Source organism: Anguilla anguilla, chromosome 8 (assembly GCF_013347855.1).
Source record: "Anguilla anguilla isolate fAngAng1 chromosome 8, fAngAng1.pri, whole genome shotgun sequence".
In the NCBI taxonomy this organism is placed as follows: domain Eukaryota; kingdom Metazoa; phylum Chordata; class Actinopteri; order Anguilliformes; family Anguillidae; genus Anguilla; species Anguilla anguilla.
This window is the reverse complement of record NC_049208.1, coordinates 25,346,508-25,363,589: the sequence shown is the minus strand read 5'-3', so window position 1 is coordinate 25,363,589 and position 17,082 is coordinate 25,346,508. Positions and strand designations below refer to the sequence as shown.

The window sequence follows — 17,082 nt, the reverse complement described above, 5'->3', positions numbered from 1 at the left end:
CAGAGCTGGGACAGAACAGCAGAGTTAGCAGGGTGAATAGCCACACCTGCAGAGTTAGCAAGGTGAATAGCCACACCTGCAGAGTTAGCAGAGTGAATAGTCGCACATGCAGAGGTAGCAGGGTGAATAGTCACACCTGCACAGTTAGCATGGTGAATAGCCACACCTGCAAAGCTGGGACAGAACAGCAGAGTTAGTATGGCGAATAGTCACACCTGCAGAGTTAGCGGGGCGAATAGTCACAACTGCAGAGCTGGGACAGAACAGCAGAGTTAGTATGGCGAATAGTCACACCTGCAGAGTTAGCGGGGCGAATAGTCACACCTGCAGAGCTGGGACAGAACAGCAGAGTTAGCAGGGCGAATAGTCACACCTGCAGAGTTAGCAGGGTGAATAGTCATACCTGCAGAGCTGGGACAGAGCAGCAGAGTTAGCAGGGCGAATAGTCACACCTGCAGAGTTAGCGGGGCGAATAGTCACACCTGCAGAGCTGGGACAGAACAGCAGAGTTAGTATGGCGAATAGCCACACCTGCAGAGTTAGCAGGGTGAATAGTCATACCTGCAGAGCTGGGACAGAGCAGCAGAGTTAGCAGGGTGAATAGCCACACCTGCAGAGTTAGCAGGGCGAATAGTCACAACTGCAGAGTTAGCAGGGCGAATAGTCACACCTGCAGAGCTGGGACAGAACAGCAGAGTTAGCAGGGCGAATAGTCACACCTGCAGAGTTAGCAGGGCGAATAGTCACAACTGCAGAGCCGGGACAGAACAGCAGAGTTAGCAGGGTGCATAGTCACAAGTGCAGAGCTGGGACAGAGCAGCAGAGTTAGCAGGGCGAATAGTCACAACTGCAGAGCTGGGACAGAACAGCAGAGTTAGCAGAGTGCATAGTCACACCTGCAGACAGTCACATGTGCAGAGGTGGGAATCAGAAAATGACATCTCTGCTGTGGGTTGGCAGAATGTGTCAGTGGATATTTAACTGCTCAAACATGCAGACACTCTGAAGACGCGAGGAGAATCTCCTGCATATTACCAACTTTTTCCACATATTTGTAATGCCACACATCATTGAAATGTTCCAGGGAAGCAGTGAGAACATTAGGTGAGTCTATAGTCACAGCTTGTCACAGATAAATGATATGTTGCTTTCATGTTAGATCAGTGTCCTTAAACTGGTTGGAATAGCTCACAGACCGCATTCTGCACATTCTGTTTTGACTATCTCCCCTTTCTTGTTTCTTTGCATTTGTGGTAATGATAAAGATAATCATTTTGACAATATGAAGATAAGTCCTTGTTGAACAAGATGCTATTACAAATCCTGTTTCCAGCTATCGTGTATTTCTATTGGACATTGTATGTATCAGTAACAGGAGTGTGTTTAAGGTGTCACGTGCATAAACTAAGTTTACAGGTATGCTGAGGAACTATTGTTTTAAAACTTCTTTTCCCTATGTCTACAAATTTGTATTACCAAATTATATTTGTAAGCCCACCCCATTGCTGCAGTGTCAACTTAATCCATTAAAACAAAATGCAGATCAGCAGTCACATTCTCCAAATCATGCGTGAGCCTTTTTTCTGCTACATGTACAAGGGGTGCAGGTGAACTGCAGTTGAACTGTAAGTGTCTGTACCCCCATGAATAATTTTGGGGTTCTTTTCTGTTGCACGGAGGCGTCCTCCTGTCCTTGCATGAAAACAGATTATAATAATCTCTTATCAGAAATGTTGTCAGCAAGGAATAGATATACAACGGCATGTATTTAACTCGGTGCAAGCCAAAGCAGGTTTTCTCATTTCCAATGCAGGTTCAACAATAAGTTTCTTGTTAGTTTCCCCTGGGGGATGTGCCATGTTACTTATTAAATAATGCAAATAATTACAAATAATTGCCTTATAATAATAAGTTCACTTGGCTTTCTGACTTCACTGTAGTGTCTATCCAGCGATGGCGTTTTGGCAGTATCTGAAGTATTACAGAATTAGGGGCTCTGGCAAGTAGCCACCACATGAGGGCGGCACTGTCGTTTTCACAGAAGTTTGGACTGCGCTCACGTTTATACCTAGTTTATTCTCCTAGCTCTGAGTCCGTGTTAACTTTAATTTCCCAAGATGTTGCACTTATCCCAGCGGGCCAAAGCTATTTGGCTCACGTTTCATATATTGTCCACTAATACAAGTCCATATTTACTGGAGCATTTTTACAACTAAGTGAGTTTTACAAGTCTAGTGTGCTACCTAGCTGCAGGTTATGTGTTAGGCTCCCCTCCTATAATGGCATACTGTATTAAGGTACAGTATGGAGGCTATTGACAGTGTACAAGCACATTACTATACAGAACATGGAAGAAAAGCCTAGATGCGTGATAGCTGCTTGCAAACAGAAACCCCTTGACTTGATATTTTGATATTTTAGAAATTGTATTTAATCTGTCCTCAGGACTGCTCCATGGTTTTAATATAAAATGCAGCATGAGCCTTCGTAACGGTTGTTTATTTTATAGATGTTGCATAGGTCAGTTGGTGTCTCAGTTTTGTGGTGCTGCTGTCTATGGGCCATGTCTGCCCTGGAAGGAGTTGTGCTGTCAGAGGGAAGGAGTTGTGCTATCAGAGGGAAGTAGTTGTGCTATCAGAGAAAAGGAGTTGTGCTATCAGAGGGAAGGAGTTGTGCTATCAGAGGGAAGGAGTTGTGCTATCAGAGAAAAGGAGTTGTGCTATCAGAGGGAAGGAGTTGTGCTATCAGAGGGAAGGAGTTGTGCTATCAGAGGGAAGGAGTTGTGCTATCAGTGGGAAGAAGTTGTGCTATCAGAGGGAAGAAGTTGTGCTATCAGAGGGAAGGAGTTGTGCTATCAGAGGGAAGGAGTTGTGCTATCAGAGGGAAGAAGTTGTGCTATCAGAGGGAAGGAGTTGTGCTATCAGAGGGAAGGAGTTGTGCTATCAGAGGGAAGGAGTTGTGCTATCAGAGGGAAGGAGTTGTGCTATCAGAGGGAAGGAGTTGTGCTATCAGAGAAAAGGAGTTGTGCTATCAGAGAAAAGGAGTTGTGCTATCAGAGGGAAGGAGTTGTGCTATCAGAGGGAAGGAGTTGTGCTATCAGTGGGAAGGAGTTGTGCTATCAGTGGGAAGAAGTTGTGCTATCAGAGGGAAGAAGTTGTGCTATCAGAGGGAAGGAGTTGTGCTATCAGAGGGAAGGAGTTGTGCTATCAGAGGGAAGGAGTTGTGCTATCAGAGGGAAGGAGTTGTGCTATCAGAGGGAAGGAGTTGTGCTATCAGAGCCTGTTTATGGATCTCACAAGAGTGGGACGGGAATACGGGGAGCAGAGGGATGGTTGCTGAAGATAGGAGGCAGGACAGGCCTAGGTGTGTCTTCCACTGAACCCTTCCCCTGCCTTCTGGCACCATTGAACTAATTGTCCTGACATTTGGATCGTTACATGTTCTGGCAAGGTATCTAAATGTTTAAATGTTTGTGTGCAAGTGTGTGTGTGTGTGTGTGTGTGCATGTGCATGTATGCCTGTTCCAGCACATAGAGATATGGAATGTGTGTTCTTGAGCCCCAGGCTGCAGGCGTGCTGTTTTTCAGTGTGTTACAGTATTATTGTACAGGCAAGGGCTGCACGTTAATGCAGCAGTACACTGTGTACCGCAGTAGGGCTGCAATATTATATATACATACCGGATATAATAACTCTATGTGTAATAAATGTAAGTACACTATCATCTAGGCAAAACAGATGTAATGATTTAGCAGTCTTGTAGTACTGTAAGGCCAGTGCAGATGCATGTACGTGTAGTGTAGTGCACTGACAGAATACCTTAAGTCTTAAACATACTCCTCTGCTGTGAATTCTCCTCAAAGCATTAATTTCCACATACACATGTGCAAATAATGCATAGCACCCTCCCCGCATTCAGTTTTAAAAGACATGAGGCTTCCAGTGATGTTGAATCTGGAAACTGGAGAGAAGTTTATAGGTCATCATGGCGGCCAGCTGACCATCTGATTCCACCTTACCTATCTGTATAATAGTAAAGGGTGAGACTGGCTGTGACTACAATCATTATATTGTATTTCATATTTATGATTGCCCATATGTGATGCTTAGTATTGCAGCAGACATATAAAGACTCAGCTGCCTGTACTCATTTTTCACACATGAAAGGCAGTTACTGAACTGTTTAAACTTTCGGCTAACTACTGGCTACCAGCTAACCGCTCGCCAGGGGTGCTGCACACGGCAGGGCTGCCTGGTGCTCCTCAGGGGTGCTGCACACGGCAGGGCTGCCTGGTGCTCCTCAGGGGTGCTGCATACGGCAGGGCTGCCTGGTGCTCCTCAGGGGTGCTGCATACGGCAGGGCTGCCTGGTGCTCCTCAGGGGTGCTGCATACAGCAGGGCTGCCTGGCGCTCCTCAGGGGTGCTGCATATGGCAGGGCTGCCTGGTGCTCCTCAGGGGTGCTGCATATGGCAGGGCTGCCTGGTGCTCCTCAGGGGTGCTGCACACGGCAGGGCTGCCTGGCGCTCCTCAGGGGTGCTGCATACGGCACGGCTGCCTGGTGCTCCTCAGGGGTGCTGCACACGGCACGGCTGCCTGGTGCTCCTCAGGGGTGCTGCATATGGCAGGGCTGCCTGGTGCTCCTCAGGGGTGCTGCACATGGCAGGGCTGCCTGGCGCTCATCAGGGGTGCTGCATACGGCAGGGCTGCCTGGCGCTCATCAGGGGTGCTGCATACGGCAGGGCTGCCTGGCGCTCCTCAGGGGTGCTCATCAGAATAGCTTCTTGAGTTCCTGGGTGCATTCATGTCATACTTTTGGTGTGAAAGACGGAGGTGAGGAACGGCGTGTTTGTTCTGCAGTAGGAGCGAGGTGAAGACTGAGGGAGGGTGTGGAAACGCTCAGGTTCCCTGCGGTGGGCCGTGGGCCAGCTGGACAGGGATGCGCTCGCTAATTGCACCCCCGCACCGCTGTACTTGTGTTGAATCAACCTGTCGTGCATTAATTTTTCACTGCTTCACAGAGGCGAGTTAGCTTTCATCTGATAGGTAATTGGCAGATTACCACTATGGGCTGAATCCCAGAGTGAATCAGTGCTGGGTTTTACTTTATTTGCATGCCTAACATGTGGGAATGTAATAACATTACACGTGTGACCTTTTACGCTTCCTTGACATGTCAGCCCATGCAGTCCTGCAGGGACTGGGGCACAGTCATCACCTGGTTCAAGGAAACCACACCCTCTCCTCCAAAGATAATTTGATAATGCTGCAGCACTATCATGCTGCAAGGTTCATTTGTGTATGTTGCCACAAATGAGTTTTAATTGTATTATCCTCCCAAAGTAAGCAGCCTTTTCTATGCATTTTGTCTTTCATTGCCACTCAGGTTTAGAGGGAAAAGTGTCCTCCTTCATCCTGCTCTGTGTTTGTGGTTTTCCACCCCTCAGGAGTAAATTGTTTATATATTTATAATATAATTGTTTTGCAATACTGCATGTTACTGTGTGGAATCTGTCCTTAGAACATCTCATGAACTATGCTTGCAGCCATCTAGATAGTGCTCTATGAACATTCTTTAGATAGATAAAAATAAACTTTGATAGCAAATTTCTTGTCCTGATGAAAAGGAATCTGAACGGATTTGGCACAGGTCGCCAAGCCAGAGGGCAACACTGAACTTTCTGTGGCATTAAGGTGGATTAAAGGTGTACTTTGAGTCATTTATAATGTGGGTGATTTCATAAAATGGACCATGGTAATATGTTGCCCTTTTGTAGACGCATTTTGTTCTGGGAGGGAAAAGACCAAGCTGTCATTTTCAATTAATCCTGCGGGAACAGTGTGATGCGCACATTGTGTGATAATTATGTGATTAAAAAATACTGTCTGCTTGTGTTTTTCTCTGGGGTTATTCACAGTTAGGCTCAAGTCGTTAACCATTAACAGAACCAGGCAGAGCGCTTTTGTGCAGTGCGCTTTGTAATGGTGCACTGGAACTGGCGTATTCTTTGCCTTTTTCTTTGGCTTTGAGTATAATATTAACATTTAACACAATTAGCAAGACTTTTAACAATACTGCTATACTTCCTAATTTGCTGTTGAAATATTGTAAATTTCGATGTTATGTTAAAGGTATAGTGTAATTCTTTTAAACTAGTACTGTGATAAATGTTTTTCACTTAAAAGAGGGCTTTCACTATTAAATACCCTTTTAATTTAACCAATAAAGCATCGGAGCACTCAGAGGAGAGGTCAGGGGAGGATTTATCCAAAACTTTAAAAAAATTCCAAATGCTAAAATGGCCACTGACATTTCAAAGTCATCTGACACCTTCCTCTTAGTGGGTTACATATTCCAACTCCCTTATTTGTTACTTATAAAGTCCTGTTTAACTGAAATTTTCTGCAACTGCAATGGCAAATACTGTATACTCGGAACACTGAAACAGGTCACAGGCATTTTCAGCATCGCAGAGGTGCAGCACATGGTAAATCATGACTGATTTTTTGCTTGCCGTTTTCCTTGCCTGTCTGTGTGTAGGGTTGGTAGGTTCCTGGATGATCTGTCAGGTCCCTGGGCGGCTGTAGAAGAGTGTCTGAGTCCTGGGATTCGGGAGGATCCGGACACCATGAACTCTGGCTACGGGGTCCTGAGCACCACCCTCAGCCTGAAGCGCAGTCCGGCCCGAGATGTTAAAGAAGACGGGCTGCACCGCTTCCGCAAGTTGTCCCTGGTCAGCAGCTCCGAAGACCCCGGAGAGGACTTCAGTTCCAGCCCTGCAGCAGCGCCTTACGACTATGACCGCGCCCCGGCCGGGACCGAGGGGCGGCGGGAGGTCCTGTCTCGGGAGGACAGACCCGCCCCTGGAGAGGTCACGCCCCGCAGTTCGCCTCAGTTCGGCTCAGAGTCCCTTGGTTCTTTAAACTCGTACTACTCCCCCGCCTTCCTGGACACACAATACCTCTTTTCCCCTGGGACCAACCAGGAAGCAGGTCTGTCCGCGCCGTCCCCGGAAAAGCCTGGTTCCCACAGCAACAGCCACTCATTCAGCGAGAGGAGCGAAGTTCAGTGGAGCTGGGAGCGTGAGCTCGGGGGCTGGGACAGGGCGGAGCCAGCTGCACCTGCAGAGGAGCGAGCGAGGGAGGGAGCGATAAATTCAGGCTCGGACTCGCGCTGGCTGTCAGACCGCAGCCTCTCCCCGACGCAGACGGAGGTTCCTCTCTCGGGACTGTTCAAAGCCACGCGAGTGGATCTGCTTCCCTCCCCCACCTCCCCCGACATCAGCAGCCCCCACGACATGGACAACCTGGTGGACACCCTCAAGAGCATGGAGCCTCCTCAGAGACAGAGAGTATCGCGGCCTCCCCCCTTATCCGCCATCACCTCCCTCCCCCCTATTGTGGAGGACTCACCGGTGCAGGCCCCCAGGGCCCAGAACGGCACGGGCAGCCTGTCCCTGGACCTGGGCCTGAAGAGGAGCTCGCCCAAGGACATGCCCACCCCGCTGGAGATGATGAAGAGGCAGCACGAGGTGGACGGCCCGCGCTCCCTCCCGCTGCGCGCCTCCGCCGACAGCAGCATCGTCTTCCGCAAGAGCAGCCCCGGCGGCGGCCTGTCGCCCGACGGCTCCTCCTCGCCCCAGCTCAACGGCAGCTCCTCTCCGGGGCCCTCCCGGCTGGAAGGCAGCCTGCTCTTCTCCGGCTTCCGGCTGGAGAACGGGAAGCCGCAGGCCGCCCGGCCGCTGGCGCGCGCGTCCTCTCTGCCCGACGCCGGCCCCTCCATGGACAGGATGAGCAGCGCCCCCGGCCAGCACGGGCCGGAGCCTCCCAGCTCCTCCCGCTACGAGCGCTTCTCCTTCCTCATGTCCCCCACCAGCTCGCTGGCCGAGGCGCCCGAGCCTCTCCGCGTCAGCCGCCCGCCGGCCCTTACCCACAGTCCCCTGGGGGAGCTAAGCTTTACCCACAGTCCCCTGGGGGAGCTAGGCTTTACCCACAGTCCCCTTGGGGAGCTAGGCTTTACCCACAGTCCCCTGGGGGAGCTTGGCTTTTCCCACAGTTCCCTGGGGGAGCTTGGTTTGAGCCACAGGCCCTCCAGCCCCCTGGATCTGCTCCATTCGCCCTCTGCAGACCCCCACGGCAAACTGCAGCGCAGCCTCAGTGTGGACTCCCCCCTCGCAAAAATGGGCTCCCAGTTTACCCCCCAGCCAGAACCAGAGAGGCCTGCTGTCATCAAGTACAGGGCCTTCCCCGATGCCTATGTGAGTACCCCGAGGGAGGGGGGGGGGTGTGTGTGTGTGTGTGTGTGTGTGTGAACGAATGCACTGATATCAGTTTGTGTGTGTTCATGCAGTGAGTGCATTTAACCGTTAGCTTCAAGGTCAGTTTTTTATTTTACAGGGATTGTGGGTTTGCTGTCCACCATTATACTGGCTGGTGTGGTATCCCCAATTTCTGTTGACCTTATTGGACTTCAAACTTTCATACAGAAATAAGCAGCATGCTATGTGATCAAAGTCAGGGTGAAAGAATTGAGAATTGAATAGGAGAAATGAAATGGAGGAGGGCAGTGAATGCTTCCTCGTGTTTTCTAGATAATTAGTCTGCACCTGAGTGTTTCGGAAAGTGAACCATATGGCATACTACATCATCACAAAAGAAGAGGTCGAACCATAACGATGTATACTGGCATATCCCAACGGTTCAACATGAAATGTCGAACACAGATTGTTTAGGTTTGAAATTTCAGCCAGAAAACGTTGAGTATTTGTGGTCTGTGAACTTATTTTAATTAGCATCATTATGTTCAAGACCGCAGTAAGGACGTGCAGTAGCAGTACGGGAGCTGGATGGTGTGTTTCTGCAGGCTGGATCTCAGCTGTTAGGCAGCGTGTGTTTACTCAGTGGTGAATTAATATCCTGCAATGCAGGGTGTTGTTCCGTCCCGCTCCTCTGAAGTGAACGCGAGGGGCACGGCTGCCAGCTCATGTCAACAGTGCCAGTGCTCCTGAGCGCCCATCCGTCCTGTCTGTGTGCCGCTTTAGGCAACGGCCCACAGGGTAGCAGTGTGTTCCCCTCCCACCCCCCCCCCCCCCCTCCAGCAAGGGACCCTATTCAGTTTTACCATTTTCATCATTGAGTAATAATGCTTTTTTTAAATCCACTCCACAGTGCATACTGTGTTTTCCAGCAGGTGAGTGTTAAGGTACAGATATAACCTGGAGGGAGGGAAAGATAGCAGGTATGTATGTAGGTACCGTGACTGAGCCTGTCACGGTGCATGAGAGAGTTTCCTCCCAGCAGCACGGCAAATAACCTGTCACAACCATGCAAATTAGCCGAGGTGAAGGTCCAGTTCTTCTGCTATCTGAGTTCCAGAGAACTGGACTAGGGAGAGGGAACTGACTCTGTGTAAACATGCCAGCCCGGGCAGATGAGCTGACAGTCGCAGTGCCAGTGTTGTGAAGCTTTTATACAAATACGTGATTAGACTGTTCTTAACTGAACATTCTAATGCTGCTGTAACCATCACTACTGGTAATTGAAAGCAATGGAGTTCTAGAACACTGACATTCACATAAATCTACACATAAACAAGCACAAATATATAACACATACAGACACGCACTTACACATGAACACATACACATACACACTCCCATAAAAACATACACATATGAACAATACACACAACATACACACGCACACACACACGCGCACACACACACACACACACACACACACACACACGTACACTTGCAGCTGCCGTTTAAATTCTTTTAATGTGCAACATTTCAACGTACAGCTGCTTGGAGGATCTAATAAAGCTACTGTGTGGCACGGTGGTTATCATACTGGGCTGCAAACCAGAAGGCTCTGCGTCAAAGTCCCCAGCGGAGGAACTGCTGATGGACCTCTGAGCACGTTATTTAATCAGAATTATCTAGGAAAATACATGTAAATGCATATCATGACTGGGCATATCTGTGAAAGCCAGCCTGGCCTGGAAGAGCAAACAAGCGGCAGTAAAGCGACATGGCGGTGTCCTCTGTAGTATCTGTTGACTCAGTTGGGTCTCAGATCTGGTTTCTGTGCCTCTTTGAAGCTCCCTGTGCTTTTAGCCGTGCCAGACCAGGCCAGGCCAGGCCAGACTGGGACGGCGCTTCTCTCTGAGCTCTTCAGCTCTTCAGCTCTTCCCAGCGCTGTGGTTCCCCGTGTCTGGGACGCTGAAAGGCTATGGTCTGCTGGGAGTTGCCGGGCGGGGGGAGTGTTTATCGCCCGTCCCGCTCCTGGCTCTTACAGCCCCCTCCTGCCCCGCGCTGCTGGAGCACAATGCACCACAAAGCGCGCCGGCTAGAGTTTCAGGGGAATTCTCACGGAAAACGGAGCGCAGAACCGCGGCCACTGCAGACTTAAAGCCCGCCGCAGGGGCTTCTGGGAGTCTCCCCTTCCATTGTGCGTGGAGCCGAAGTGTCGTTTGATCGGACTCGGTTATTGTTCAGCTACATTGTGCAAGAGAGTGTGTTCTTAGGAAGTAAGAGCGTGCGGGGAGAACAACGGCTGGAATGTTATGGTGATTATGATCATTATCACTATTATTATTATTGGTGGTACTAGTTTTGCATTTGCACCCTCCCACCTCTTGTTGTGGTTTGTGTCACCCTCTGCTATGTGTCAGGTCCTGCATGGCGACACCGCACCCTTTCTTATGCATCAGTCCCGTGTCTCTCCTCTGACAGCGTGTTGATGGAAGCGTGTCATCGCGGGAGGGCGGAGAGATTAAACAATTAAGCTGCCTCAGTCTCATTCAGCGCTTGCATGTCTGAGCACAGCCTCCCATTTCTGCTGAAAACCATCCACACCCCTCGCCCCGGGGAACACAGAATGTCCCAGGGCATTCTGTGCTCCATGCAAATGGGCTTGGGGGTCGTGGGGGGGGGGGCGCGCAGGTACATACCACACTAGGAATAATCAGCGGGCCGCAGAATCATCTTATTGGCATAATCTAAATCTTTGCACGTGATGTCCTGTAAGACATTCCGACAGTTAATGTTGCTGACAGCACAGGGAGAAAAGCTGTGGCATTACTGTCACATTTACAACTGTGACGATGGCTGTGATGTCACGGTTATGAGGACGGCTGTAATGGTGAGCCAAAGTCATTGGTTTCTGCCAGCCCCCTCACTGACAGAGCTCAACTGTCAGAAGCAGCTGTGTGTGGATTAGAGTGATGATGTCACCTGTGTCACAGTGGACTGTGTGATCCAGGGAGGACAGCAGCCACCAGAGTCTCTTCACCATGTGAGGGTCACCTTCCTGTGTGTGTGTGTGTGTGTGTGTGTGTGTGTTTGTGTGTGTTTGTGTGTGCATGCATGCATGTGCGTGTACGTGTGCATTTGTGTGTGTGCTTGTGTGTGTGTGCGTGTGTGTGTTTTTGTGTGTGTGCGTGCGTGTGTGTGTGTGTTGTGTGTGTGTTGTGTGTGTGTTGTGTGTGTTTGTGCGTTTGTGTGTGCATGCATGCATGTGCCTGTACGTGTGCATTTGTGTGTGTGTGTGTGTGTGTTTTTGTGTGCGTGCGTGTGTGTGTGCGCGTTTGAGTGTCTGCTTGTGTCTGCTTGTGTGCATGCATGTGTGTGTGTTTTTGTGTGCGTGCGTGTGTGTGTGTGTGTGTGTGTGCTTGTGTGTTTTTGTGTGCGTGCGTGTGTGTGTATGTGTGTGTGTGTGTGTGTCTGCTTGTGTCTGCTTGCGTGCATGCATGTGCGTGTGTATGCCGTTGGCTCCTACAAGGGACCTGCTTCCAAAACACACAGTCAGGGAGGTGTTCTTAGAGGGTGAGGTCATCATCTCTCTCAGAAGGAGGAGACGGATGCCAGAATGGTGATCTCTCTTCACAGCGCAAAATCCTCTCCTGTGAGCGGGCAGGGGGCAGATAGCTCTTGGTTGGCGTCACTCTTGGTGAATGTGCACCCTCACTCACTGGCTCACTGTACGCTGGGAGTGGGGGGAGGGTTTAGCCATGGATACTGATCAGGGAGAGCAGGCCGAGCCAGCTCTGAGTGACCCTGTCAGTGCAGGGGGTCAGGGTGACCTCTCTGCTGGAGGTAAACCGAGCTCCGGAAATTCCTCTCATTTTCAGCAGCACAATAGAACACAGACACCGGAGAGGGTGAAGACCCGAGCGGAAAGGAAACACCATGGCAACCGGGCAAAAAACGCATGAGAGCCGTCCCCTTAACCCTCCGCGGCCGAGCATTCTGCTGGCCTGTTTGTGCATTCCCCCCGCGTTCCCTGCCCGGGGGTGCGAGCGCCAGGCCGTGAACCTGGCAACCGGCCGCGCTGCCGTGAACCTGGCAACCGGCCGCGCTGCCTGCCTGTGACGAGCGTGTCACTCTCACGCCTCTGTCACCGCGAGCCATCGGCCAAACCTGTTCTCCAGGACAGGGGAGGAGAGGGCCATGTGAAAATAATGCTACCCTGGCGCCAGAGAGACACTGATATTCCACACGCCTGACAGGGACCCTGTGCTAGTCTGCTAGTCATGTACACCCCCCCCCCCCCTTGCTGAGTGAGCGGGAGGTATTTATTCATTCATACGCTTTGCACTTTCTCATTGCGTTCCATTGTTGGGACACTGTAGCACTCAAGCATTCCCCCCCTAGGCACACTGTGGCCTTCATGTGCTGCTCGCATTCCCCCAGAGGAGGACTGGCACGGCCTTGTGTGTTAATCAGTAACACAGACGCTGGGACCTACATTTCTGCCCTCTTTCGCTCAGTTGTCTTTTGGATTGTTGAGTCCTGAGGAAGCTCACGGGATAATGCCACTACATTCATGCTGTGTGTACCAAGGTGTAGCCTAAACATCTTAATCTTCATTGGCCTGTCCACCTATTACCCCTGTCTGCGTGGCTTGCTGTTCTCCTGCTTGTGTTTGCAGGGTAGCCTGCGAGTTAAGCACCTGTCTCCGTTTGTCTACCTGTACACGGATCCACTGTGCGTGGGTGTTCTGCTGGTTTCAGTCACGTGGTTCTTTGTGTTTCCACCTGTGCATAGACCTGTTGGTCTGTCTCTGCTGCATCCCCTTCTGACATATCGTGTGCAAAGTAAGGCATGAAAAGTATTTGCTGCCCTAGGGATGTACGGCATATTTTCTGCATTGAACTGCAGTTTCAAACATGCTAATTAGTTTAATATGATACCTTCCCTAATGTGTAAGCACACAAATGTCTCACTACATTTTATGAACACACATCTCCTCAGTATGGTTGATTTTATAACATGTATAATTTACCTTTACTCTGAAGTGCCATGTCTGTTAATTTTTTTTACTCTCGGGCAACAGGCAGTAGGACATGCTGACGTGTATCTTTGAATGTGATGGGTATCTGAAAAAGGGTAGATAACAAGTAGATAGAAGTAATAAACCATATGGAGGGAAATACAGATGTATAAGCAGGTGAGGTGAACTGGGAGTCGTGAACCTTCTGTCTACTGTTTGCTGAAGGCTGTCCAGTCTAAGAGGGATCTTTCTCTTTCTCTTTGTCTGTGTGCAGCGCACCAAGGAGAAGGAGCATGGCAAGCTTAACCCACGACCAGGAAAGGTGAGTGAAATTCAGTGAACGTGGATCTGTGTGAGTATGTGCGCATTGCTGTGTGTGTGTGTGTGTGTGTGTGTGTGCACTGCTGTGTGTGTGTGTCTGCAACACCCCTTGCTTGGGCTGATGTGTCCTGAGGCATGAGTGTTGAACATGTCCAGCTCTCCACCCACCTCTGTTCCTTCATGTTTCCTCAAGTCTCAAGGCTGCTCATGGGAAATGAAGTCCAGTGCTTAAAGTCATGGAGTACGTTTGAGCCTTACCTAGACTACGTCTCCCAATCTGTCACGACTGGTAACTGGCTCATAACTGAAACACCCGTGGGGGTCTGGCCCCTTGAAGGTTCCCATACCTGAAACTGCTGCATGTTCAGCTATTACACACCTGCCTTTCCTGTCAGCCTCCAGTTGGTTTATTGAGCTGCAGAGATTTGGGATAAAGGAGCTCACCAAAATTACGCCTTTGGCAATATTGTGTTATGCAATGTTCATTTGTACCCCACTAGATAAAAGACAATATGAAATATAGCCATGGCTGCACTCTAGAAAATGCAGAGAAGTGACAGTTGCCAGGAGCAAGTTAAGTTTCGCAGAACAAGATGGTGCCGCTCCCCCACGTTTGAATGTGTGAACACCCTCCCTTGGTAATAAAATTGTTCATCCTAGACTACACTTTAATTCAGTGCCAAGGGACCAAACCTTCTGCATGCATATCAAAGGAAACATTGGGCTTTAAATAGCTTGAAACGCACATTTTTATCTTTCTACTTCCTTTTGTTTGTTTATTGAATATGCTGTGCAGCGGTAGGCAGTTAGGCTCTATTACCAGCATGATTATGCTTACATGTCATAAAGGGTTATCTTTAATAACGTCAGAGTGATGTATCCACTCTCCTTCCCCAACAGAAACTTATCTGTCTGCTTTCTGTGGGCTTGTTTGAGCATATTCCTCTGTCAGTGGAAATGTACCCGTCTGATATTTGCTCCTGACGATGTTCCGTTTAGTCCTGCAGTTGCTGTGGGAACAGTCTACTGTAGGTGATTTGTGCCCCTGAGGGAATACTTAGTGCCCCTAGATGCACTTTTTGCCTCCAAAGACAGATGATTACAGCCGGGTCAATGTCAGTAGTTTTCTGTTAAATGGAATTGTGTCTTCATCCAAAAGGTTACAGGCACTGCAATTGTATCATGAGCTTGGCCATCCCTTAGTAAATACCCTGGAAAAAAGGGATATGGGAAATTTAAGCAAGTAGCGGTGTGTTACTAATAAAGCCCTCGGTATCTCAGTAAGAGAGAGACACACCAGCACCCCTGGGCCCTTCTGTGGACAGTCTCAGATGCCTAAAGCCATCTCTTACCTTTCACAGATGTTAATTTTTACTGAGCCAGGCCTGAGTGGTGAGAGGATTGAGATACGCAGTGATGTCATCGATGCCACACCCTGGGATCTTCCAGAAACCATCTACATTCGTGTGGTCAGAGGAGGGTAAGTGACCACACACACGTCCCACACCGCCAATCACACGACTCGCCGTCCGGGCCTCACGCTCCTGAACATACGCACACAGACGCGCATGCACACATGAAGTCATACATCCAGCAACACACCAGCTGCACCTCAGACATGCCTGATCAGACACGCACACGGTTAATTATATACCAGGAGTGTGCCTGTTCCTATCTGCTTTATGCTGCTGACTGCTTGTTTCTGTTCCTCCTTGACCTTTAAGATGCATTTTGCGGTGGATTAAATCCGCTTGATCCCATTAATGCAAGGAGGTGCGGCCTCGGCTTTCTGTAGAACCTGTTGGTTGCTCCAGGCTGTCCCAGAGGCCTATAGTCACTGCCACAGACATGGAGAGTAACGCTGATCAATGCACTACAGCTGAAGCAGGAGAACTTCTCCAGTGCACTCAGCAGCTGCTCTTTTACACACTACAACCCACGCAGTACTGCAGGAGAGCTAGCAGCCGTCAGAGGGTGCTAGCAGTGTCTCACTGGGGATGGGTAGCCTGTAGGCATCTGGAGTGTTGGGAGGAAGCAGTTCAGCAGAGACCTATGGAACCCTGGCTGGCTTATCCGCTTGCCAGCAAATTGTGTCCTACTAATGCAGGCTAGCGTGGTTCTCCCAAGGATGGCAGTGTAGTATAATGCTTAGGGAACTTAGGGCTTGTGACGCAAAGGTTGCGGGTTTGATTCCAGACTCTGTGAGGTGCTTAACCTGATTTGCTTCAGTAAAATAGCCAGCTGTATAAATGGCTTGTATGTGAAAATTTAGTCTGTTTGAGTCACTCTAAGAGTGTGTGCCAAAATGGCAAATGTAATATCTTGACTGTGGGGCATAGCCTACAACTGAGCCGCTTGACATTCTATGAGATTTAGGTTTGGCTGATACACTACATACTCCTGACCCCGTGGCATCACCTGCCAGGTTCAGAGGGTTTGAACAGCGTGCCTGTTCGGTGGAAGGGGAACATCACTGTTGAACCCTTGATTGAGGTATTAAGCCCTACAACGCTTTGGCAAATGTCCAACTGTGTAAAAGGAAAAGGTGCAACTTAAATGTAAACTACTATATTTAATCTAGATAAGGGTGCCTGCCAAGGGTGTTTAATCACTTAATGGAGCAATCCGTGCTGATGCAGTTCACTGCAGTATCGTGCCCACTCTGTTGTCTCTGTTGTAGGCCCAGTTTCACACATGCGTGGTGGACAAATCCAGCAGGCACCTGGATATGCATGCTCTGGGCATCTGGCATGGCACACAACCTTTCTCCCCTGTCCTGTGGCTGAGGCTGTGTGTAGCAGATGCATAGCTCAGGATCAGTCTGAACATGCATCTTCTCCTCTGCCCTCCAGAGAGAGAGACAGGGAGAGCGAAAGAGAGAGAGTGGGGATAGAGAGAGCGAGAGAGAGCAAGGGAGAGATGGGGAAAGAGGGGGGAGAGAGCGAGAGAGAGGATAGAGAGAGAAAGGTGCGAGAGGGAGAGAGAAGGCGAGAGAGGGGGAAGAGAGGGAATAGAGAGAGAGTGAGAGAGAGCAAGGGAGAGAGAGGGGGAGAGAGATCCCAAGGCAGAGATGGAATAGTAAATGTGGAGAGGAGACAGAGAGAATTTTGAGGAGTGAGGGAGACTGTAAAAATCTGTTGGTTTGGGGATCAGGTAGCATTCTAGTGCATTTTGTTTTGGAAGCAGGAGGGGTAACACTGCTTGATCTTACATGCTCATGTGCTGAAATGCATTGGAAACTGGATCACCCTCAGCTGTGCCTATATAGCTGCTTAAAAATCTTTTGATGTGTGAAATCTTTTATAACCTTTGAAAGTGGGAGGAAGAGCAGAAGAAAAAAGGGTGTGGGAAGAAAGAGAGTCATTACAGAGCATCATTATCCCTGCTTCTGCTGGCAGGATGAACATCTACAGTGAAGTCAGCACAGACTGTACTGTAGCTCATGAACATGGTGAACATGGTCTCTGAGATGAATAATGCTGTGGCTC

At 49.5% G+C, this 17,082-nt stretch overlaps 1 protein-coding gene across 1 annotated transcript in view; it reads left to right on the top strand.

Moving 5' to 3' along the window:
- crybg2 (crystallin beta-gamma domain containing 2) overlaps positions 1-17,082 on the top strand; it is a 32,050-nt gene that overhangs the window by 2,472 nt on the left and 12,496 nt on the right. Inside the window, exons 2-4 of the mRNA XM_035429361.1 lie at positions 6,540-8,256; positions 13,548-13,595; positions 14,956-15,074. Coding sequence (XP_035285252.1) covers positions 6,540-8,256; positions 13,548-13,595; positions 14,956-15,074 — 1,884 coding nt within the window. The remainder of the gene's footprint in view (positions 1-6,539; positions 8,257-13,547; positions 13,596-14,955; positions 15,075-17,082) is intronic.